This window comes from Meles meles, chromosome 1 (assembly GCF_922984935.1).
Source record: "Meles meles chromosome 1, mMelMel3.1 paternal haplotype, whole genome shotgun sequence".
Lineage (NCBI taxonomy): Eukaryota > Metazoa > Chordata > Mammalia > Carnivora > Mustelidae > Meles > Meles meles.
In genome coordinates this window covers 143,187,556-143,214,120 of record NC_060066.1, presented here as the reverse complement: position 1 = coordinate 143,214,120, position 26,565 = coordinate 143,187,556, and the positions used below count along the sequence as shown (strand labels likewise).

The window sequence follows — 26,565 nt, the reverse complement described above, 5'->3', positions numbered from 1 at the left end:
CTGATCAGAATTTCTTCATATATAGGGACACCTAGATGGCTCAGTCAGTTAAGCATCTGCCTTCAGCTCAGGTCCTGATCTCAGGAGCCTGGGATTCAGCCCTGTGTTGGGCTTCCTGCTCAGCGGGGAGCTTGCTTCTCCCTCTCCCTTTGACCTCCCCCACCCCGGCCTGTGTGTGTGTGTGTGCACTCTCTCTCTCAAGTAAATAAATAAAATCTTAAAAAAATAAAAAAAGAATTTCTTTATATGTAGTAGAATCCTGCAAAATGGATACCTTTTTTTATTGTATTTTTTTAATTTAATTTTTAAAATTAACATATAATGTATTATTAGCCCCAGGGGTACAGGTCTGTGAATCACCAGGTTTATACACTTCACAGCACTCACCATAGCACATACCCTCCCCAATGTCCATAACCCAACCACCCTCTCCCTACCCCCCTACCCCCGGCAACCCTCAGTTCGTTTTGTGAGATTAAGAGTCTCTTATGGTTTGTCTCCCTCCTGATCCCATTGTGTTTCATTTATTCTTTTCCTCCCCCCCAAGTTGCTTCTCCACTTCCTCATATCAGGGAGATCATATTATAGTTGTCTTTCTCTGACGACTTATTTCGCTAAGCATGATACCCTCTAGTTCCATCCACGTCGTCGCAAATGGCAAGATTTCGTTTCTTTTGATGGCTGCATAGTATTCCATTGTATATATATATATACCACATCTTCTTTATCCATTCATCTGTTGATGGATATCTAGGTTCTTTCCATAGTTTGGCTATTGTGGACATCGCTGCTATAAACATTCGGGTGTACATGCCCCTTCGGATCACTACATTTGTATCTTTAGGGTAAATACCCAGTAGTGCAATTGCTGGGTCATAGGGTAGCTCTATTTTCAACTTTTTGAGCAAAATGAATACCTTTAACATGGTTCTTGAATTAGTGGTTATATCCAAAAATTATTATTTCAGACTAAAAGGATGGGAACAGCAAAGGTCAGTTAGAATTAATAAATATTCCAATTAAATGGGTTTGTTAGCAGTTTATTCTCAAGAACAATTTAAATATTTCATGCATGCCTCCCATAATGATGGTTATAGCATTCCTGAAGGAGAAATTTCCTAGGCTTTGGAGACCTAATGGTTGGTAGGGAGCAGAGAGAGAGATGGGACACACACTTAGCTCAGAAGAATCAGTGCCATAAATGGATATCTCAACTGGAACACCCTTTCAACTAGTTTATACCATGAAGTTGAATACTATTATTTTTTACAGATCTAAACTGTTGCAAAAATTATTGTAAATTCCAAATTAATTGGGATAGCAATGAACTATTTACATAGAAAAGAGACAATTCTATAACTGTGTTCTTAATAAACCAAAAGAAATACTGTATAGAACTTGAATTCTCCGTTCGTGGACAATCATATCAGCATCACCTTGGAACTTGATAGAAATGTAAATTCCTTGGGCCCTGAATTAGTTAACTGGACAATGTGGGACGGCAGGAATCTATACTTTAAAAATCCTGCAAGTCATTCTGTTACATGGCCAAATTGAAAACCATTGCTATACAGAATGATATATATCAAGCTCTTATGAAATAATGGCAAGTTTTCAGCACCACAAATTCCAGTTCTCAAACAGGTATTGAATTAGGTTTTAGTTAATGATCTCCAAACCTGGAGTTGAGTCCTAGTTACTCCTTTTTACTTACTAGTCAGTGGAGCATAGGTGCAGTTGTTGAACTTGAAAATAATTCAGTTTTGTAGACAGTATTGGTATTTCTTTCTTGATTTTGAAAATGCTTTAATTTTATTGGTATGCTATTTATTTCAGTAATCAAAGTACATCTGTTTTGATGGCAGTTTGGACTAATGCTAAAATTTGAGGACATTTCTGAATCTTTCTGCCAGTATAATGTTAATATTTTAGCTGGATTGCAATGTTTACATATAATTGAGTCCCTCCTATTGTATTTTTTCCTCCAGTGTTTACATTTATGCTTTAGGAACAATTTTTGTCTTCCCTGAACTTTTTTCTACCTTCAAACCTTTCATATTATTATATCTTTATTTTACTTTAAAAAAAATTACTAGCAGAGATTTATTTCAATAAAGTGCATTCTGTGGCAAAAATTGACAAGCAAAAAACAGGTGTTAGAGAAGTTGTGGAGAAAGGGGAACCCTCTTACACTGTTGGTGGGAATGCAAATTGGTGCAACCACTTTGGAAAACAGTGTGGAGGTTCCTCAAAAAATTAAAAATAGAGTTACCCTATGACCCTGCAATTGCACTACTGAGTATTTACCCCAGAGATGCAGATGTAGTGAAAAGAAGGACCATATGCACCCCAATGTTCATAGCAGCATTGTCCACAATAACCAAACTGTGAAAAGAGCCAAGATGCACTACAACAGATGAATGGATAATGATGTGGTCAGGATACACAATGGAATATTACTCATCCTTCAGAGATAAATAGGATAAATAAAGGATAAATAGCCAACTTTTCCATCAACATGGATGGGCCTGAAGGAGATGATGCTGAGTGAAATAAGTTCAAACAGATAAAGTCAATCATTATATGGTTTCACTTATTTGTGGCACATAAATAGCATGAAAGAACATTAGGAAAAGGAAGGGAAAAATGAAGGGGGAGAAACTGAAGTGGGAGGTGAACCATGAGAGACTATGGACTCCAAGAAACAAACTAAGGATTTTAGAAGGGAGGGGAGTATGGGAATGGGTGACCCAGGTGATGGGTATTAAGGAGGGCATGGATTGCATGGAGCACTGGGTGTTAAATACAAACAGTGAATCACAGAACACTACATCAAAAACTAATGATGTACTATGTGGTGACTAACATAATACAATAAAAAAGGGGGGGGGAAGGACGCTCAATAGTGTATAAAACACTCATTTATTTTTAATTTAACAAATACTTACTGCCTCTACATGCAGTGACTTCTAGGCCTTGTAATACAGTTTTACATATACATTATGCTTGTGCATTAATCGTCCATTCTTAACATTAATGAAAATACATTATAAAAATCAAATTTCTTTCCAAACTTCATCTCACTGATGAACTGCCACTAAAAATATATTGGTTAATGCTCTTGACATGTTTAGGTAAGAACATTAAAGTAGCTGTTAAATGTCTCATCAATCCAGTGACCACCAGTATAATTCTTTTTGTTGTTAGGTTACTAAGTTAAAGAATATGAATTGTATTTTACTTAATATACTTGCTAAGCTTGTAAAGCATTTTTACAGTTTTTTACACTTACTACAATTATTACACAAATTAAAAATGTGAAATTCTTCAAAGTTACAACCTTCTTTTATTATCAATCTAAGAAACACTAATCATCTATATGAAACAGTAATATTGGTAGTAGCTTACATGGAGTTATCACTATGTATTTTAATTTTATATGTGTCATTTATTATATGTATGCTCTGTGGTAAGTTTTTGTATACATTCTCATGTTTTGATTTTTTAAAACAGCCCAAAGAGGCACCATCATTATCGCCATCTAGATGAGGAAACTGAGTGTCAAAGAAGAGATCCCCACCTGAATACTGATGTCAGGATACTGTTGTCATGTTAATCTGACTCCAGAGCCTGTGCTCTGCATTTAACTGGTTGTCTAAGATTTAGTCTGTTTGTATATTGGGATGAAGTTGAACCACATAGTTAAATACATAATGATGATATTATAGAAGTACCTTTTTTTCAGGCACCTATTTTTTAAGTATATAATATTATAGTTAAAAATCATAGGTAGACCAACTTTAAGACTTCATTCTTCGTGCATCTCAATCACTTGAAATGAATACTTTGATAGAAAATGGGGACTCAAGCAATCTGTTCCTATTTTCAGTTTCCATCCAGAGCAATTAAAATTATAGTCAGGGGTGAAAAGAAAAACTAATGAGGAAAGGGACCAGAGCCTTAGGAACTCTATGGGACATGGTCAAGTGGACCAACATATACTGTTAATCTTACTGCAGATCCTTTGTTAATAAGTGGCTTTTTTCTTGCTGCTTTCAAGATACTCACATTGGCCTTGGCTTTTAGCAGTTTGATTTAATTTGTCACTGTGGATCTCTTCGAGTTCATCCTTCTTGTAGTTCATTGAGCTTGAATGTATAGATTCATGTCTTGTAACAAGTTTTAGAGGTTTGCAACCTTTTTGCTGCATGTAAGTCCTGTATATGTTTTGTTAGATTTACAACAGGGTTTTTTTGTGTGTGTGATTGTAAATGATATTGAATTGTCATTTTTGTGTCTTTATGTTTAGTATAGAAATACAATTGTATTTTGTATTTTTTTTTAATTTTTTATTTTTTTTTTGGTGGGGGGAGAGAGAGAGTGTGTGTGTTGGGTGGGGTGGAGAGGGAGAGAGAGAATCTCAAGCAGGCTGCATGCCCAGCATGGAGCCTGACACAAGGCTTGATGGCATGACCCTGAGATCATGACCTGAGCCAAAATTAGTAGTTGAACACTTAGACTACTGAGTCATCCAGGCACCCCTCGATTTTGTATTTTTATTTTATATTCTAGAACTTTGCTGAACTGACTTATTCTAGTTTTCTATTGTTTTTGTAGATTGCTTGTGATTTTCTTCATAGAAAATTATATCATTTTTAAATAAGGTTAGTTTTATTTTGTCTTTTTCTATCTGTATGCTGCTGTTGCTACTGCTGCTGTTTGTATTATTATTTTGCTTTAATGCACTGGCTAGAACTTCCAACACTATGTTAAGTAAGAGTAATGAAACTCTATGTAGGCCTTCTTCCTGATATTAGAAGGAAAGCATTCAATTTCAGTTTTTCACTCTTATGGTAGCTGTAGGATTTTGTAGAGGAACTTCTTCTATATTCCTATTTTTCTGAGAGTTTTTATCATGAACAGAAATGCAGTTTTGCCAGATCCCTGGGTATTTCATTCTTTAGGAGTTTCAAAGTTATGAATTTAATTTCCTTAATAGTTATAGAGCAGTTCAAATTACAAATTTCATATTGAATGTGTTCTCACAGTTTGATTTTCAAGGAAGTTGTCCATTTTATCAGGCTGTCAGATTTATATGTGTGAAATTGTTTGTAGTATACTTTTCTATCCTTTTGATGTCCGCAGAATCGCTAGTTATGCCCTCTTTGTTCCTAATATTAAAATTTGTCTTGGGGCGCCTGGGTGGCTCAGTGGGTTAAGCCTCTGTGTTCAGCTCAGGTCATGATCCCAGGGTTCTGGGATCGAGCCCCAGATCGGGCTCTCTGCACAGCAGGGAGCCTGCTTCCCTTCCTCTCTCTCTGCTTGCCTTTCTGCCTACTTGTGATTTCTGCCTTTCTGCCTACTTGTGATTTCTGCCAAATAAATAAAATCTTAAAAAAAATAAAATTTGTCTTTGTTTTTATTAGTCTTGCTAAAATTTTATCGATTTAACTGATTTTTTCAAAGAACCAGCTATTTGTTTTATTAATTTTCCCCCATATTGTTGTTCTGTTTTCAGTTTCATTGGTTTTTGTTCTTTATTATTCCGTTCCTTCTTGCTTTATCATGCTCTTTTTCTGGTTTTTGAGGTAGGAGCTTAGGTGATTGGTTGGAAGCTATTCTTTTTTGATGTGTACATGTAGTGTTGTAAATTTCCCTCTCAGCCCTGCATGAGCTGTATCCCACAACTTTTCTTTTAATTTGCTTCAATGTCTTTTTAAAATGTCCCTTGATACTTTTATTTTTTGTTTGTTCTCTCTGGTTTTGTTGTTTCTGTTTTCTTCTTTCTGCATTCTTGTAGGTTTTATGTTTTTTTAGAATTGTGATTTATATACTTTGAGTTTAAAGTCTTCATATAGCTTTTTTCATGGTTGCTTTTTCTATTTATATAAATATCACTTCTTACAGGATGCCTGGGTGGTTCAGTTAGTTAAGCGTCCGCCTTCAGCTCAGGTCATGATCCTAGCCAGGGTCCTGGGATCAAGTCCTGCATCTGGCTTTTTACTCAGTGCGGAGCCTGCTGCTCTCCTGGCTTGTGTGCTCTCTTCTCTCTCTCTTTCTCTGACAAATAAATAAAATTAAAAGAAAAAAAAATCACTTGTTACAGTCTCCTGGTATCATAATTTTACCAATCCAAGTAAAGTATGGAAAGCTTTACATCCCTTTTCTGCCATTTACAATATAATTGTCTTTAATACTTCCTCTGTATATATTTAGAACCACATCACACAATGTTTAGATAACTTTCATTAGCTAATCTTTAAGGTAGATCTGCTGGTGGTAAATTTGCTTAGTTTTCTTTCAGATGAGAATATCTCATTTATATTTTCATTCCTGAAGATTATTTTCTCTGGGTATAGGATTTTTTTGTTTTAGCACTTGAGAAACATTGTGCCATTTCATGCTGTTATTCTACTGTTATTCCACTTTTCTCCTATAGTTAAGGCTTCATACTCTGGCTAATTTCAAGATTTTTTTTCTCTGTTTCTCAGAAGTTTAATTATGATGTGTCCTATTATGTATCTCTTTGGTTTACCTTGTTTGGAGTTTGTTCAGTATTTTGAATCTTCCTTCTTAGGTCTCTTGTCAGAATGTCATATTTTCAGGTGTGAATTCTTTCAGTACCCTTATAGCCCTGCCTTCTTTCTCCTGTCAAGACTCTGTTACAGAGGGGTGCTTGGTGGCTCAGTTGGTTAAGTATCCAAACTCTTGGTTTCTGCTCAGGTCATGAGATTAGGGTTGTGACATTGTGCTCCATGTTGGGCTCTGTGCTCAGGGTCACGTCTGCTTGGGATTCTCTCTTTCCCTCTGCTCCTTCCCCCCACTTGTGTGTGCACTTGCTCTCTCTCGCTCTCTCTCTCTCTCTCTAAAATATATAGATCTTTTGTTATATCCCCCAGTTCCCTGAGGCTCTGTTGTTACTGTTGTTTGCAATGTATTTTCTCACGGTTGCTGCTGTTGGGTAATTTCTTTTGTTCTGTCTTATAATTTACTAAACTTTTCTCCTTTCCTACCTACTATTCTGCTATTGAGTCTACTCACAGTTTTTTATTTTGATGTTTTAATTTTGAGTTCTGAAGCTTCCATTTCAGTCTTTTTTTATATTTTTTTTGTCACTCAGCCGATTTGCTGAGGCTTTCCGTTTATTCATTTGGTTCAAGCTTATTCAAGCTTGTTCATAATTATTCATGAAAGCATTTTTTATCATGACCACTTTAAATCTTTAATAATTCTAACATCTCTGTCATCTGGATGTTGTCATTTCTTGATTGTCTCTGTTGATTGGGTTTGAGATCTTCTTGGTTCTTGATATGTTGAATAGTATTCAATTGAAACTTGGACATTTTTCTGTTCTGATGTGCGACTCTGAATCTTATTTAAATCTGTTTCATTTGACTTTTTCTGACGCTGCTCTGGTAAGGGAAGGGTAGATCCTTTTTCACTTCCAAGTGGAAATAGAAGTCCAGGTCCTCTCTCAGCCACTGCCAACAGCTGGTGGGCTCATGGATGCTGCAGGGCAAGTGGGAGTGGCTTTATCACACTGGAGGAGGACACAAGTCCTGATTCCCCACTCTGTCTCCTCTAACACTATCAAGAAGGGGAAGGGCAGGGTCCCTCATCACTGCCATGTGGAAGTAAGTATGTTTGCCTGGTCTCCTGACACTGTAGAGGTGGCTTGATACCTGCTGCCTGGAATGAAAGTCCTGGCTCCCTGCTTGGTCTTCTCTGACACCACCCTCTCAGGGACATTGAGTACCTCATTACAGCCTTGTGAGGGTAGAAGTCTGGGCTGCCTACCTGCCCTGTGAGGGTGGAGATGGGACCAGTTTTTTCTGTAGGGTTTGACTAAGGTTGAGTTGTCATGTCTGAGAGTTTTCAGTCTTGCTTTGCCGTCCCTCCCTTGGTCCTTTGCCTAGAGAGAATAGGCTTTTGTTTTACTTCTTTCTGTGTGTGCCCATTTCTGGACAACCAGCCTCTATTGCTCCAAAGCTGGACTATGCGAAGGGAACTTGCCACTTGGTCATTCCTGAGTCCCAAGAACCCTAACTAGTTGGCTGGCTGCCTTCTCTCTCTACCTTTTAGAGACTTACGCTTGTCTTATATATAATGTGCAGGGGTTTTAGTTGTCCGTAGTGGTAAGAAGAGCAAAGCATTGGTCTACTCCAGCTCCTTTAAAGTGAAAGGTGCTATCTGCTCTTTTTTTTACAGGATGATCCACTTAAATGTATAACTTTTAGTGATAGCTCAAGCACTCCTTGTTGACTGCCTGGAAACCACACAGGAAAGTACTGGCCAGTGTTCAGCATCCAGCCTTCAGCCTTCCATGTAGAAATTTATTTTGTCAGTCCCCATGGTGATTGAGCTCAAGGAGACTGATCCATACGAAAAGTATTCTTAAAACAAATGATGTATACAATGAGACAACCGATTTATTTAATTTATGGTCATTGCCAAGTACTGCATCCATGAGGATCAGGTGGTGTTTGGTTAGATAGTACATTTACAGTGAGTGATGCTGAAGAAAGGATTCATTAAATAGCTTCATAATAACTTACTTTTGGTACAACTTTGTCTCTTCCTAGTTTACATAGTATACACATATTTTGGGAAATAAATTACACTTCATAATATGGTTGGGGATTTACACAATTCTAGGTTTGTCCCTAGAGAATGCTGAGGATCCCCTTTAATTCAGATATGATGGCATCAAGCTGTTAGAGCCCAGTTTATCTAGCTGTGCAACAGGCCTACTTGCCATGGGGTCTGGATGGGTCAAGTTTTGTGCCAAGGCATCCTTACCTATAGACAATTCTCAGATGGACACTGCCAGTTTCCTCAGTGATTTTTCTTCACCTACAGTCCTTATGAACAACCTACTTTTTTTTTTTATATATATACACTATTGCCTTAAGGCAGTTTACTATTATACTTAATATTACACTATTAGGCTTGCTGTACTTGGAGGTTTTTTTGGGGGGGGAGGGTTGTTTTTTTAAGTAGTTAATCTGGGGTCATAGAGCCCCTTTCCTGAAATGCACAAGTCAGTTTTTTTGGAGAGGGTCCATAGTTTTCATCATATTTTAAAGGATTCCATGGCCCAAAAAGTCATAAGGCCATGAATACTTTTGCTTTGCACTGTCCTGCATATATGGTTTAAACCTCTTATAAACCATCTTAGCTTATTATCACCTGAGATATTAATGGTGTCATTGCTCATTTCTTTTTTTTCTTATAATTGTAAATATTGTAAATATTAAAATTTGGTAATTTTTTTCTTATTATTCTTTGCCTTTTATTTATTACTTATTTACCTGTATTCTAACTATAAATTTTTAACTTTAACATGCATAAGTTTCTGTATTTTAAGACAAGCCAACGTATTGCTGTTTCCTTATTTTATTTTCTCCCTTAAGTCCTGGTCTCTTATCCACAATACAAAGATACTATACATTTTGTACATTTGTGAAGTATTTATTTTCTGCTAAGACCATTTTAAAATTGACTGTAGTGGGGGAGAGAGTTATATATGCATGGGTCCTCTAATTTGTACTAAACACAAAACTTATTTCTCTATAATTTCTCTTTCTCTATAAATGTATAAGTTGTTTAGTACATTTAACATTTAGTAAATGTTCAAAGGGAAAAGGTATTCCCCAAAACAATAATCGTAATGTTAAAAAAAAAAAGATTATCATTTAAAGACGTGATTTAAAAAAATATTTTCTTCACTTCTGTTTCCTTTCATTTTTCTGTGGTCTGATACATCTTTGTGACTTTGATGCTATGTAGATCTGGTTTGGTGTATTTAGTGCCATGTTTTATATTTGTCTTGATCATTACGTTCTTGCACGAAGTAAGACCTTTTATGCCTTGCCAATGCAGAAATAGGTAATTACTGCTGTTATGAATGGTCTTTTAAGAGTTGAGTTTGGGGGGCGCCTGGGTGGCTCAGTGGATTAAGCCGCTGCCTTCGGCTCAGGTCATGATCTCAGGGTCCTGGGATCGAGCCCCGCATTGGGCTCTCTGCTCCGCGGGGAGCCTGCTTCCTCCTCTCTCTGCCTGCCTCTCTGCCTACTTGTGATCTCTCTCTGAGTCAAATAAATAAATAACAATCTTTAAAAAAAAAAAAAAAGAGTTGAGTTTGGGAGTGCCTGGTGGCTCAGCAGGTTGGGCCTCTGCCTTTGGCTTGGGTCCTGATCTCGGGGTCCTGGGATCAAGCCCCACATTGGGCTCTCTGCTTGGCGGGGAGCCTGCTTCCCTCTTTCTCTTTGCCTGTCTCTCTATTTGTGATCTCTCTTTCTGTTAAATAAATAAATACAATCTTTAAAAAAATAAGAGTTGAGTTTGTTGATAATCTGCCACAGGGAAAAGTTCATTGAGCTGAGAGATACATGCCACCTTGCACAGGAGTCTAGAACTAGAACCCCGTGGAGTTCTGGGTCTGTCCTCAGTGTTGGACGCATTAGTACCAGCTGCCGGTGGTGCCTGGCCTGTCTGTAATTTCATGACTCTCAGATTGCACCCCCATGTTGTTTGTAGGCTGTACATTTTCTGGGGGTTCTGAAATAGCTTGCATAGCAGATTCTTTAAAATTAATTACTCAAACATGAAAAAAATTACTTCAGAAAGCATCATGAGTATTTTAAATTACTGCCTACAGTCTCTAGTACACTACAAACGTGCTGTAACTAATAAAGCTTCCCCATTGATTTAAGAGAGTCTCAGAGGAACTGTAGTAACTGGATGCAGAGCATCTTTGATAAAGAGAATTGGAACTGTCAAATACCTAGGAAGTAAAGAATGTGGCTGGACTGGACGTACTGACTTTACATTTGTCAAAGGTGGAAATAGATACTAGTATTTTACCATCAACAGTTATTAGTATTAGTCAAATAAGTGAGATTTGATTTAAAAAAAAAAAGATTCATTTACCTTAGAGGAAGAGAAAACATGAACAGGGGGAGGGGTGGAGGGGAGGATCTTAAGCAGACTCCCTGCTGAGCACAGAGCCCAGCTTGGGGCTCCACCACATTAGGACCCTGAGATCATGACCTGAGCCGAAATCAAGAGTTGGATGTTTAACTGACTGAGCCACCCAGGCACTCCGAGATTTGATTTTATAAACAAATACTACTAGCAAAAATGTTCTTGATGTTCCACACTATTTCCATCTTTTTATGTAGTTTAGGCACTATGTTAATAATTATGCTGTTTGTTAAAGCAAAGTAAAAAACACTTGAAAAATTGAAAATGCATATAAATATGTTATTTGAATGAGGAAAGTAGTGACTCCCATATTTGTACCTTGCATAGGTGTCTTTTTAAATTGTGTTAATATGTAGTACATGTAACTTAATACACATAATGAACCAAGACCTATGATTAATTTTTACATGTGACATCTGGCTAGAGTTTTATCATTTAAAAAAAATTATATCCACGGACGCTTCTTTTTAAAAAAAAATTTTTTTTTTAAAGATTTTATTTATTTATTTATTTGACAGAGAGAAATCACAAGAGAGGCAGGCAGAGAGAGAGGAAGGGAAGCAGGCTCTCTGCTGAGCAGAGAGCCCAATGTGGGACTCGATCCCAGGACCCTGAGACCATGACCCGAGCCGAAGGCAGCGGCCTAACCCACTGAGCCACCCAGGCGGGATGTCTGGGTGGCTCAGTTGTTTAAGCATCTGCCTTCAGTTCAGATCATGATCCCAGGGTCCTGGGATCAAGGCAGGCATCAGGTTCCCTCCCTGCTCAGTGGAGAGTCTGTTTCACCCTCTCCCTCCTCTTGCCGCTCCCCCTGCTTGTTCTTTCTGTCAAATAAATAAAATCTTCAAAAAGTAAAATAAAATATTTTTTAATTTAGTAGCTAATTTTCCCGACAGTTATTGGGTATGTAAAATTTTATTAAGTAGATGGAATAATTATAAAAACTATTCATATTGCAGGTTTTCTTTTCTTTTCTTTTTTTTTTAAATTATCTGTTTATTTGAGAGAGAATGAGAAAGAGATCGCACAAGTAGGGAGAAGGGCAGAGAGCGAGAAGCAGACTCCTGGCTGAGCAGGGAGCCTGATGTGGGGCTCCATCCCAGGACCCAGGGATAATGACCTGAGCCAAAGGCAGAGATGCCCAACTGACTGAGCCACCCAGGTGCCCACAGATTTTTGTTTAGTCATTGAGTATTCTGTAGGTAAAATGGGTACCCATATATGAAAGAACACATAAAGTCTTTTCCAAGTACTTGATTTCAGAAAAACCATTTAAGGTAAATCCAGCATTGTTGCTTGTAGGTGAATCTTTTTTTTTTTTTTTAAGATTTTATTTATTTATTTGACAGAGAGAGAGATCACAAGTAGGCAGAGAGGCAGGCAGAGAGAGAGGAGGAAGCAGGCTCCCTGCAGAGCAGGGAGCCCGATGCGGGGCTCGATCCCAGGACCCTGAGATCGTGACCTGAGCCGAAGGCAGCGGCTTAATCCACTGAGCCACCCAGGCGCCCCGTAGGTGAATCTTCTAAAGGCAATTTCATGCATGTCTGGGCTGCTTGAGGAGACCTCTCACACTTCCGTGAGCACTTGAATGACAGCAGCACTGCTTTATTTCCCTTTGTGGAAAGAGGACAGTGTGTGTATGTAACAATATCATAATAATTTGGGATCTGATGACAGTTTGAGGTTGTTTGGGAGATAAGAGTCCTTAAAAATTATTGAATATAATAATATATGTAGGTTCTCAATAAATACTGGTTGAATTTAACCTGAGATAGCTTCCAAATCTTATGTAGATGCTTATAGCCTCATATATTACCTTGATTTATAGGTCCATTTGGAAAGCACTGTCAATTTGAAAAGTAATATGCTATCATGTGGCCTGTGATTCTTGAAAGTCTGCCCTGCTTCCTTTTTCTTTCTTTCTTCTTAATCTCCTTCTACAGATTGTCTCTACTTGCGCCTTAAATGGTGGTATTTCCTAAGATTCTGTCCCAGAGTCTCTTTCCCATGCTACATAGTCTATATTATGTAGGCAGTTGCATTCCATGGATTTCCCAGATGTCTTCTACTTGAATGTTTATTCTCAACTCTTGACTTATGTGCCCAATTATCTACATAACATCTCCTGGATATCCCAGGCAATCCAGCAGTGTGCTTAACATTAAGCTCATTTCCTTCTCTGCACATTCCCATCCAGCTGTCCCAATGGGAAGGAAAATAAAAAGGAAACATATATGCATATACATATAGAACATATGCACTTCTCCTCCTGTTTTGGAAAGCCCACAGCTAGTGAGTAGCAGGCCTGGAACTCTTATTCAAGTCTTGCGAATGTGGATTTTCAGCTCAGAGTATATTGTCTATAATGTGGTGACCATATCTTCTGAACCAAAATATAAAATGCATGGTTTGACAGTATTTGAAGCCTGTGCTTGTAACTCTAATTTTACCTCATTGCTTTTTCATGTCATTGTATTAAGTCATGCCTTATAGTAGACAGGTAACAATAACACAATATTAAAAAATTGCTATTATGAAACATGTGGTATGTGAGACATATGTATGTGTTATGTGTATGATTGTACCTAGTTAGGGAGATTGGATAATGCTTCCCCTTTGAGCAATGATGACATTCCATGTGGAGGTTCATGAGTTCACCAGGCAGCTTATGGTACAGGGAAAATGGTAGAATGTTCAAAGCAGGTGAAACAGCTTATAGAAAGATCTAGTGGTAGGAGGGTGCATGGTATGTGTGGGCAACTGTCTCTGTGCAAGGTAACTTGTAATCTTGTTACAGGTTTTTATCCGCTGATATCTCTTTCCCCATGCTGGCTTCCTTATTCTAAAAAACATTCAAAGCTGAAGTTTATATTAAACAAAGAATAATAGTAATAGGCTCAACCGGTTAAGCATCTACCTTCAGCTCAGGTCATGATCCTGGGGTCCTGGGATTGAGCCCCACGTTGGGCTCTCTGCTCCTCAGGAAGCCTGCTTCTCCCTCTCCCTCTGCCTGCCACTCCCCTGCTTATAGGCTCGCGCTCTCTCTCTCCCTCTCCCTCTCTCTCTCTCAAATAAATAAAATCTCAAACGAACAAACATAGCCCAAACTTAGAATGTAGTACAGCACCAAAAAGAAAAAGGATTTGTATTGGTATAGTTTCTACTCTTGTTACCTAAAATCACTCCAGCATTTATAGCCATTGCCCTGCTACCTTTTGATAAATGAGGAAATAATTAAATACTAAGTATAAATTTCAAAATCTTTGCTTAAATTCCAAGTGACTTATTTTCTAAGTGCACTTCTTACTGTGAAGTTTAGTATCCATGCAATCTGTCTTTGTGTGTTTGAGAGTTAATTCAGGCTGTAAAATTCTATTCTATTAGAATGTAGTGTGGGGTACCTTGGATGGCTCAGTCGGTTAAGCGTCTGGCTTTGGCCCTGGTCATGATCCCAGGGTCCTGGGATGGAGCCCTGCATCAGTCTCTCTGTTCCTCAGGAGGCCTGCTTCTCCTTCTGCCTCTGCCTGTCACTCCCCCTACTTCTGCACGTGCATGCACTCTCTCTCAAATAAACAATAAAATATATTTTTTTAAATCTAAAATAAAAAAAAATGAACTGTGACTTTTGAACTACACTGGTCTCCGGACTGTGGTATTCTAAACTTGATGACTGTTTATTCTGTTTTTCTGTATATGCATGTGTATTATCCTTCAGAGAGTAATTCTGATTGGTCTTCAAAACATTTCTTCAGGTGCTCTTACTCATTTCTAAATTGGCGAATTATGTTTGAGTAATGGGAAATTATTTTCATTGTCTTTAAATGTGAGCTCACAACTGTTTTTCTTTGTAGAAAGGGCAATTGCAAGACATGAAGTTCGAGAAATTGAGCAGCGACATACAATGGATGGCCCTCGGCAAGAGGCCACGCTGGATGAGGAAGAGGACATGGTGATCATTTATAACAGAGTCCCCAAAACTGCAAGCACCTCCTTTACCAATATTGCCTATGATCTTTGTGCAAAGAATAAGTATCATGTTCTTCACATCAACACTACCAAAAATAATCCAGTGATGTCACTACAAGACCAGGTAAACATGTAGGAGATAAGTAAATGTTTTCGGACATTTCCTCATTCATATTTTGTATCTCAAGAGGCAAAAGCACTCTAAGGGATATGTGTACTGACCCAAATGAATTGTAAGTCTCTTGGGGAATAGTAACAAACCAACTTTTTTTTTTTTTAAGATTTTATTTATTTGAGAGAGTGTGTGCATGAGTTGGGGTTGGGGGACAGGCACATAGGGACAAGGAGAAGCAGACCTCCCTGCTGAGCAGGGAGCCAGATGTGGAGCTCCATTCCAGGACTGTGGAATCACGACCTGAGTCTATGGCAAACACTTAATTGACTGAGTCACCCAGGTGCCCCTGCTGAACAAACTTTTCTATAATTTAAAAATTTTCACAATATTTGGTATATTTTCTTGCATATTATATGTATTTAAATATTTATGAAATTAATGAACTTATTAAAAGCTTGAATTTTTGAAGAGAAAGTAATGCTCTTTATTATGGTATCCTTTTAAAAATAGGAAATATTTTCAGCAAGATACCTTGCAATAGAAATCATTGTTTTGTCTCATTTTATGATAGAGAAATCTTTATTTAATGAATACCTGTGTTCAGTTTTGTGACTAGCCTCCTAAACTTCATCTCATCTTTACTAATAATTTATGTAATATTAACTACAAACTCCTGGAGAACGGAAATTGTGGCTTTTATTTTACACTTGATCTTAGCCAAAAGGCCGAGAAGCGATGTGGCTTTTATTTTTAACATAACCTTGCCTTTTAAGTTGTCAAGAAACTTTAGATAAACAAATGGATAGATATGACATAGTCTTAAGAAAAGTGGAGGAAATTACCTTATGAAATAAAATCACTTATCTCTTTAGCAATGGTAGCACAGTTTCTCCACACCTGGAGTTCTGACTATAATTATAAATTAATAGAATTCTCTATAAATATTGAAGTGAATGGGAATTGGGCCCTATGAGGAAAAAAGATAATATTTGGAAATACTGTCTAGGATTAAATATGTTAAGGTAGCATTATTAGAAATGTTTTATGATAGTCGTACAATTAAGAATGTATCTGAAAACAGCAGAATTTATTTACTACAGAGCTGACTCTTATCCTACTCTGAAGCAAGAGAGTAACACTGATACATAAGGTTAAGGTTTGCTTTCTTTAAGAGCTGTTAGTAAAGTCTAATAGTATACGGCATACCATCTGCCCATATAATTCTTGGCTCTCTGCAGTATCCTCAGTTACTCTTTTTCATAAAACCAAAAATCTACATCCATCAGCCAAACTAAATAACTCTTCTGTAAATGAGAAGAAACATGAGCTTATTTAGCTAAGTGGGTCATAAAAACTATTCATTATGTAGTATTGAATACCAAGGGCAAGTATCCTAAATAATCCATTTTTATACAGTGTGTGGTAGATGTTAAATTTCTTTACTTGATTGCTTTTCAAAATACATCTTGGCTTAAAGGAACATCTCTTAATACTCCTATAGTAATTTTAGACTTATTCAGTAGTATTTTTTAGAAAAATAGTTACCTTGCTTATTTTCTGTCCAGCATTACAAAGTTGTATGACAGCTATAAGATGTCTGACAGTGATACTAACCATTTTTTTTTTCATGAAATAAGAATCTCTGGAAGCTGCCCACATATGACATTTTCAGGCATCATGTAGTGATAGATTTTCCCAGTTGCATTTGGATGAGATAAAGCTGTTTTTCTTTCAATCGCTTGTTAGTTATATATAGGAAAAAAAATTAGAAGAGAAGCATAAACACTATCTTAAAAGCAGTGAGATTACATAATGAGCAGCATTTAAAATTTGTTTGTGTGGGGCAAAGTAGAGAAATACTCTTTAGCTCCAGCTCTTTCTTGGATGTATTTCATACATACTGTACAAGGCACTGTGCTAAACTGTTCACATATTTAATTATTTCTCAAATTTTAGAGGCAAAGTCCATATATGTTGAGTCAGGTATGAACTTTTGAGCAGGTAATAGCTATCTCTGCATATTCTGCCGTCCTTAGAAACAGTTGTACACTCTGCTCTCAAGGTTTCATTTATTTATTGAGTATGTAATACATACAGGGATTGTGCTATATTCCTAAAGAAATAAAAAGCAAGGCCACATCTTTCAGAAGGCTTATTTATAACTTACATGGAACGTAAAGCATAGATATAGAAATGATGATTATTTAAAGAAAACATCATTTTATGATATTTCTGCCAAAGTATGTATTTATTTATTTATTTAATTTTTTAAAGATTTAATTTATTTATTTGACAGAGGAGATACAGCCAGAGGGAACACAAGCTGTGGGTGTGGGAGAGGTAGAAGCAGGCTTCTCACTGAGCGGGGAGCCTAATGTGGGACCCGGTCCGAGGACCCTGGGATCATGACCGGAGCAGAAGGCAGATGTTTAACAACTAAGCCAACCCGGCGTCCCTTTCACCAAATTATTTAACCCAGAATGTTTCTCATCAGAATGTTTAATCCAGACCTAATCTTGAATGAACAGGCAAATCCATCTTGTTAGAACATTCTCCAGAATAATTATCCTGAACTTTTGTAAAGTATCAACATTGTGACAACCACATAAGGTGTGTTTGGGGATGAGGCCAGGCAGTCCTCTCTAGAGGTGAGGAGACTAAGAGATCTGAAATCCTAATGTAATGTGTGATTTGTAACTGGATCCTTGGTCAAAAATGTCTGCTGTTTGATTTCAGATGGTTCAGAAAAAAATTAAGTGTGTGTGTGCATGTGGAGAAAACAGAGGCAAAAATGGGAAGTTAGTGAATCTTAGTGAATGAGTATACAGATGTTGACTGTATTATTCTTTCAACTTTTCTGTAGTTCAGGGATCTTTCACAATTAAGAAATTGGAATAAATTAAGAGGGAAAGTTCAAGCAGGCAAATGAAAAGATAAACGTTTGAGAATACAAGGCATGGGAAGAGTAAGCCACGAGAGGGAGACAGACTCAGTCATGGGAATTCTCTTTGAGGCATGCTTTACTCAATGAACTGGTAGGGATTGGCAGGAGACCGGTGATTCATTAGCTCCTGTAGTTGGAAAATGAAGTTTACTCTGCTATCGTGAAAATATCTCTGCTCTAGAGAACATCTTGTCTTTAAAGTAACTGTCAGATAGGTATTAAGTGGCAGCGTCTTTTAGGATCTTTCATAATTCTTTTCTACTCATCTGTTTAGGTTTGTGATCATATTTAACTCCTTTCTACACATCAGAAATATCTAGAATTTGCATCCTCTGTAGGACAACTTAGTAATTTTTTTCTTTTAATTCGCTATTAGGGCACCTTCTGGTCTTTTGCATGACTTGATGTTTGTTGCAGATTCTGATTTTCCAGACCACATCTAAGATGAGTGCTTCCTAACTTGTAATGTGTTTATCAATCACCAGTTAAAATACACATTCCGATTCAAAAGGACTAAGATGGAACCTGAGGCCCAAACTGATTCTTATGGTCCTTGAACCACAGTTTGAGTAGCAAACATCTAGAACATAGTTCTCAGTGCGTTATGTGAAAATTCGTATTATAGACTTCCCAGGATGGTGAAGTACTTTGTCTTTAAATTCATATTCTAACCTCCCCATCAAAATCCAAATTCCTTACCTTGGCCAGCAGTCCTTTTAAATCTAGCCCATGTCAATTACTTCATCTTCTTGTTTACTAGCCACACTGACCTTTGGTTCATTGAATGTACCAAACCTTTCCCATTTCAAGGCCTCTGCGCTTAGCAGTCTATCTTAGACTGGTCTCTCACCATTGACTTCATGTTATCCTTTTAACATCCTCTAGATGACACCCTCTCAGAAAAACCTCACTTGGCTATCCTATATATTAAATACTTCTTCCAAGTTATAGTACACCATCATCATTCTTTATGTATCTTTCCTATTACTTACTGACTTATTTGTTTTCTATTGGTCTTTTCCTCTGTATAAGCTCCTAAAAGGCAGGAACCTTGTTCATCATATTATTCACCACTGTATTCTTGTGTTTAGAATGGTGTCTGAGACACAGTACATATGCTCCATAAAATTTTTGTTGAATGAATGAATGAAAGAGAGAACAAATGAATGGACTTAGGTTCTAAAAGTAGTTCTTAGTTGAGCACAATGCCAGTGATGATGATTACTGGCAGAATGAGCCCCTCTGATTGATGGTAATATGTTCTCCCCTTAGCTCAGGTGATTTGGGACACACCCACCCTTCTGCAGAAAGGACTGAACAGAAAGTTCTGGACTTTGGTGAAATATTATGTTATATTGCTGCTGAACCTTTTTTATATTTTATCCAATTGTTACTCACTTTTCCTTTTTGTGTAAAAAACTTCCTCTGTAGTTTAGTCTCATAAAACTACACACAGCTGTACCATGGATGTTTATTTAAGTATAGGCATGAGTAGGAGTTTAGTATATAGTAATTACCCAAGCTAATAGTAGTATTCATTCACCAGGTAGTAATTACAAAGTTGGAATTTGGCCAGGATTGTCAGGATGACATTCCTACTCACAGATAGTGAAAACAAGTTCTTTCAGATAATTAATGTTGAGATGAATCTTATTAAGAATGTAGGTCTAGGTATACTCTTAAGAGATGGTGCTTTCTGAGCTTTTTCTGCCACACTGGTTCAGGTCTGAGTCCACTAGCAGATAAATCACAGCACTACTCCCTGCATCGCTTGTGTTTTCCCTAAAGGTCTCCTCTGATGACTTGCTTGCCTGACTCTGCTTGAGTTATAAAACCTGACAGAAATCACAGTTTTGGATCTGCTCCAGGCTAGCTATAAAAACATCTCTTTTCATGTAGTATATCTAACAACTACTTCTGAAACATCCTTCTTGGTAGCCTGTTTCAATCAGAGTATGGAAATACTCCTTGAATAAATTCACTGTGATGACTTTATTTCTTCTCCCTGAGCCACTGTGTTCAGTCTCTTCTGTCTTCAGTCTCCTTAAGTCCATTTGCCACGATTTTGCTTTGCTCCTTTCACCTACTCACCTTCGTTTTCACTAGTGCCAAGTATAGTTGGTGAGAGTCCAGACAGTGAACGGCGTGCCGGTTTGCTCACCTCATCTCCACTTCCACTCACTCTGTTCCAGAGCCTTATCTCGAGGTCTTGAGCAGGATGTCCCACTGCAGGGGAAAACCAGAAGAAAAACTGAAAGACTAAGAGTGCAGGAGAGGTGAGAGGGCAGAAAATGGTCGAGGGGAACTGCAGTGAGGCTCACAGATGAAAGGGTGAGAGTGGGGATGGAGGGGGGAAGAGAAGCAGAGAAAATTCTGCAGGGGGCACTTTGGGGAGAACCAGCTAACTTGGTAAAAGGAGAAGTGGCTAAATTCAGACTTTGTAAAGGAAGCTTTTTTTTTTTTTTTTTTTTTGAGATTTACTTATTTTAATGGAGTGTGCCAGAGGGACAGGGAGAAGACACAGACTGCCTGCTGAGCATAGAGCCAGACGCAGAGATCATGAGCCTGAGATCGTGACCTGAGCTGAAATCAAGAGTCAGCTGCCTAACCGACTGAACAACCCAGGTGCCCTGAAAAGGAAACTTTTTAAAAAGGTTGCTCTTCAAAGGGAGTCAAAGGATGATTATAGAATTTCAGCAGTATGTAAATGACTCTTCTAAATGCTCTGCCTAGTCTCCAAATTAGTCTGAACCACCACTTGAACCTTATTGACATCATTTGTTTGCTTGGCACTTTTTTCTTTTTTGTAAAGGAAAAGTCAGTCTCAGCTCAGCATCTTCTGATTTATTGCAAATTGTAAATTAGCCACAGCTTTATTAATGAGACTTTAACACATTACCTTAAATGTTGATGAGATGAAAGAAAAAACATATGCACATATATATTAAATATGGAACCTTCAGTATTCTCGTAGTTGGGAGATTAGAGAAAGATTCTGTGTGTTTTGACAGACTTTAACATAATAATGTAGAGAATTTAAAAGCAATAATAACCCATGTGAATTTACCTCAGAATGAATTTAGAAAATAAAATGCAAGGTCTTATATAAACGTTTAAACCAGGTCTCTTACTTTTGACTAGCAGTGTTCAGCAATCCCTGTGGTTACCCAGGATAATAAAAAGGCAAGAATAAGTCAGTGGTCATAATTGCAAAAATGGTTGTCCAGTACGAGAACAGTGGACAGGGTGGATTCTACATGGAGGTTATAATGAATGTGGTGAAGATGAACAATTTTGAGAGCCGTATCAACAGAAATTTGAGAGCTTGTGGGATGAGGAGTTTTGAATGACTGGACCTGAGGGGTTTTCCTAGCAGTGGATAAGACTTGAAATTCTCAATGCCCAAGTTTGTTGATCAAAATAATGATGCAAATGCTACTCTCCCTTCTTTTCACATCCTTCTGGGTTTTTTCATCTTTGCTTAAATTGAACAATAAGAAATTAAGAAAATTAGCTTGTGGTATAGAAGGATGATTGGACCAAAATCTAAGGTATGTGGGTTTTGAGCTTCAGTGTTCTAATCTATAAAATAAAAAGGACAGGATATCCTAAGTCCTTTCAACCTCTAAAATACTGATTCTGTAAACAAGAGACTTTTGAGTTGATGACAGCAATGGAAGATTCATACCTTGTTCTGTTCTCCACCATCACTCAACTCTTTCCTCAGTCCCAACTGGAAACACAACCCTTTTTTCCAATTCATTCATTTTTAGACCGTTTCTTGGAATACTCTGGTTCCAGAATGCTTCAGGCATCACTGTGTGTGGGTAAAAGGAGACAGAGTAGGCAGGGTTCATTCTGCTCTTTCCCTTACTTCTGTTTGATGTAGTGCAGTGGCTTACAAGGTAATCTTTAAAAATCTGTTCTATTTCAGTACATTTTTTTTTTCTTATCATAAAAGCAGTGAATATGAGAGTATATCTTTGCCAAAGAGCTTTTACAGACCTCAGGGCCCCTTGGCAAAGCAGTACAAAAACAAGCTTTGTGTAAATAAAGCCAAGCAGTGACTCCCTATGCTCAAACCTTGCTCCTCCGTGTGAGCCACTGACCTGCCATCCTGTGGAGACTTGTTAGAAGTGCAGAGTCTTGGGCCCCACTCCAGACCAACAGAATCAAAATCTGCATTTTGACCAGAATCCCAGATGATTCATTTGCATCTTGAGTTTGAGAAGCCCTGAAGCAGTCCAGGCATTATCTAGCTTCCTGAGCTCTACACTGGATGGTGAAGGACACATGGAACAAGAAGGTGTGTCCTTAGGAAGGTTCAGTTTAACCCTGACTGTCCTTAGGAAAGGTGGAAGAAAGAAGGATCCTTGAAGTTTATATTTACAGCTAACTCTTATTTCCACCTGAGTCTTTTACTACAGTGTACTTTTAAGTTGGTACTGTTGATCCTCTCTAACATGTGGCTTCTAGAACACCATTTTCTCAGATTTCAACCTGCCACCTCTTTTCATTTCTCTCCCACACCATCACATCCACATTAAATCCGGGCTTCTGGAAAATAGAGCTGAGTTGCTAAATATGCCTTAAAGTATCCTTAAACCACCACCTCCCATTCCTATTCTCTTTTCCTTCTACTTCCCTCTCATTTTTGGCTGAAATAATAGAATTGATTTTCACAGAACCAAAGGCTTTTATGAAATAATTTACCAGTAAGTGGCAGTTTATAAGGACTTTTCATATTCAACATGTGAATTTTTTTTGAGGATTCAGTTTTTGGGTTATCTAATTTTAATTTTCTGTTTCTTTTTCATTTGCCATTTGATAGTTTCATTCTCTTTGGAACCTTAACAGATAGGAAAGAACATGAGAACCTCAAATCACACATTTTTTTGGCTCTTTTTTTTTTCGGTGGGGAAAAATCGTAAATATCTGCTGAAATATAATTGTGTGTTTTCTAATGCAACATAATTTTATCTACGTTCAGTTTTCAGATTTAAGAGTATGTGTGTGTACGTATAAGATAATAAGATAAGGTTCCTATAACTTTCCTTCTAAGAACTCCATTATTTCCCTTAATATGAGGGGTTTTTTTTCCCCTAAGATTTATTTATTTGTCAGAGATAAAGAGTATACAAGCAGGGGGAGTGGCAGGCAGAGAGAACAGCAGGCTCCCACTGAGCAGGGAGCCCAGTAATGGGGTTTAATCCCAGGACACTGGAATTGTGACTTGAGCTGAAGGCAGCAGCCCAAGCGACTGAGCCACCCAGGCACCCCAGTATATGAGTTATTAACGCTTCTCCTAAAAAATAAATTTCCCGGGGCGCCTGGGTGGCTCAGTGGTTTAAGCCGCTGCCTTCGGCTCAGGTCATGATCTCAGGGTCCTGGGATCGAGTCCCACATCGGGCTCTTTGCTCAGCAGCGAGCCTGCTTCCCTCTCTCTCTCTCTGCCTACCTGTCTGTCTACTTGTGATCTCTCTCTGTCAAATAAATAAATAAAATCTTAAAAAAAATAAATAAATAAATAAATAAATAAATAAATTTCCCCAGAACCTTCCCTAGCTCACTTCTCTGACATGTGGCTGCTTCTGCACTGTTTTGTGCTCTGCACTACCAATAGGCCTTTTCTGGGAGGCCTCCATCATCATTCATTGCCATTAATTTATCGACTAATCTGGTAGAAGTGGTCCAATATATCTCCATGTGATTAACTCTCTTCTAAAATGTAAATGCAAGGGGCGCCTGGGTGGCTCAGTGGTTTAAGCTGCTGCCTTCAGCTCAGGTCATGATCTCAGAGTCCTGGGATCGAGTCCCACATCGGGCTCTCTGCTCAGCAGGGAGCCTGCTTCCCTCTCACTCTCTCTGTCTGCCTCTCTGCCTACTTATGATCTCTGTCAAATAAATAAATAAAAATCTTTAAAAAAAAATGTAAATGCAAGATTGATAAGGTGTCAGAAATACGCAGTTCACAGGCCTGTGCTCCAGGCTGAGGTCACAGCTTGCAGAAACTTTCAGTGCAGTTTAGGGTGGTGGGTTCCTGTCCTTTCCACCTTCACCACCACACTGTACCTAGTCCCCAGAAGACATTCTCAACTGCTTGCTGCTTATCATGCAGAAATTTGCTTATCAAAAGTACATGCCATTTTTCTTTGAGAAATAGTGTATCACTGCTTTGTAGCTAGTGGTACTTAGGCTTGTCAAGCTCTATATTAATCAGCTCTTAAATTTTTTTTCAGCAGGGGCTCCTGGGTGGCTCAGTGGGTTAAACCTCTGCCTTCAGCTCAGGTCATGATCTCAGGGTCCTGAGATCAAGCTCCACATCAGGCTGTCTGCTCAGCAGGGATCCTGCTCCCCCGCACCCTGCTTTCTGCCTGCCTCTCTGCCTGCTTGTGATCTGTCAAATAAATAAAATGTTTAAAAAAATTTTTTCCAGCATATTTACACTTTTTTATCAACAAGCTAATGATATCTGCTCTTTATTATTTAAAGTCCTCTGATAATCATCATCTTTTCTTTAATCATTTTGGTTTGAGGATTACTTTTTGTTTTTTATTTGTTGAGCCGTTAATAAGTATGAGTTTTTATGAATAACAAGTCTCTGGGAGTAAAAAACAGACTTGGGCGTGTGTTGGTACCCACCCTCCCCTCACCCATGTGAATTACTCACTGTGCTGCATTGTAATGATTGCACTGTGTGGGTTTTTCTTTCAGGATTCTCTCTCTCTCCTCTGAGTGTGGTGATAATAGCTCCCTCTGTGATGAATTGGTAATTACAGATCGCACTGTGCTCTCCTTAGTTGAAACCTGTGTTTCAAGCTCTGTAATTGTCAAACTGGTGTGATTTGTTTTAAATGTCTAAATGGAAAGTATTTTGCTATCATCAGATTTCATTTTCCTTTATATTGAACTTCAGTAATGAGTGTGTTCTCCTGTTTAGGTACGCTTCGTAAAGAATATAACTTCCTGGAAAGAGATGAAACCAGGGTTTTATCATGGACATGTTTCTTATTTGGATTTTGCAAAGTAAGTTGTACCAAAATGACTTGCTAAAGAATGCTTTAAACTTTAGCAACCTAAAAAGAAACACATTTATTAAATTGTTATGATTCTGATTTTTAAAAAAATGTACTGGCTTGCCTTTGCCACTTTTAGAGATGTAATTTAAATACACCTTTTGGTGTTTTACTGCCCTCTAGTGTTCATAAGTTGATTATTGTCACAGTAATTTTAGAAATTCACAGTAGACTAAATATAGGTGATATTCTAAAGTTATTTATTATTATTCTGTTTATGTGTCTTGTATAAGCAAGTGACACTATTTTAGGAGAGCAAGACATGGGTTATTTTGTGAATCCATTTGAATGTTTTTTGTAGCATTACGGTAAAACTTCAAATCCAGATCTTTTCCCCAATGGCCTTACTAACTTGAAAGACATAGTTAAAAAGTATTTTTAAAATGATTTAAGCTCAGACATATTCCCTCAGTCATTTCATTACTAGTCATAACTTCACAGTAATACTCTCATGTATTTGTCAACTCTAGAGTATTCTGTGTCAAATTTAAAAATTAAGTTGATATCCCAGTTATTTTAACTTACTAAATTTGAAAAGAAAAAGAGTTGAACGAATTATTACTGATTTAGGTACTAACCCATAGCTTTTTGAAGAGCATGTAATTAAAAGGGAATCTCCCAGATATTACATATACAAAACAATGTCTAGTTCCACAGTACTCAAGATATTTCAGTAAAATGGTAACTTTAAAATTAGATGTACATTTTTCTGTAAATAATTCATACTGCAATATTGAAAACATTTTATAGGTAGCTTTAAAATAAATTAATTATTTTTTCTTTGCAGAGGCACTGAACCAATTTCATAAACTCCATTCATATGCGTATTTTCCCTCAGGGCTGCATTATCCTTCAATTGAATGTTTGTTACCCTTCCACCTAAATGATTTATTTTTCCACACATAGCTTGGTTTCTAATACTTGAGGTTTCCATTATTAAAATAATATATTGAGTGCTTTTGCTTTTGGCAAGAGTCTTGTACTTGAAGCTCTGGTGTATGCTGGGGTTCTTGCAGTTGAAAAGTATAAAGTTTCTTGAAAAGATTAACCTCATTTATTAAATACTAACATGAATGTTTAAGGTTTTGAATATTTTTATAATTGGTCTCATATTTTTGGAAGTGAAAAGTATTGTGAAAAATTTCAATAGACTTTTACAAGATTTTAAACAAATACCTGAAAGAAATCACCTAGCAGGAATGTATTTTGATGTATATAGTCAAGAACTATTGTAGATGTAACTAGTATCTTTTACAATAAATTTTAGTTTGACAGACCTAATGACTGTGAAGAGTAAGGAAGAGAAAAGAAACATCACCTTACCAATTTTTAGAATACTTTTGTTCTTCAAAACATATTCTTGACTGCCATAGTACTTTGTGGAATCCATTAAAATACTTGCCTTCAGGAGAGAACAGTCCAGTTTGGTGAAAGAAATGTTTAATCACTTAGCTTTTCAGTTGCCTTAAAAGAGTCCC

General features: G+C 37.5%; 1 protein-coding gene and 1 pseudogene across 2 annotated transcripts in view; one reads left to right on the top strand and one right to left on the bottom strand.

Annotated features, from left to right (window-relative positions):
• The window catches only part of HS2ST1 (heparan sulfate 2-O-sulfotransferase 1), a 175,174-nt gene that overhangs the window by 117,994 nt on the left and 30,615 nt on the right, over positions 1-26,565 (top strand). For both annotated transcript variants that reach the window (XM_046024601.1, XM_046024608.1), the window contains exons 2-3: positions 14,838-15,076; positions 24,952-25,037. In XM_046024601.1, the coding sequence (XP_045880557.1) occupies positions 14,838-15,076; positions 24,952-25,037 (325 nt within the window). The remainder of the gene's footprint in view (positions 1-14,837; positions 15,077-24,951; positions 25,038-26,565) is intronic.
• On the bottom strand, positions 15,630-15,804 carry LOC123927695 (annotated as a pseudogene).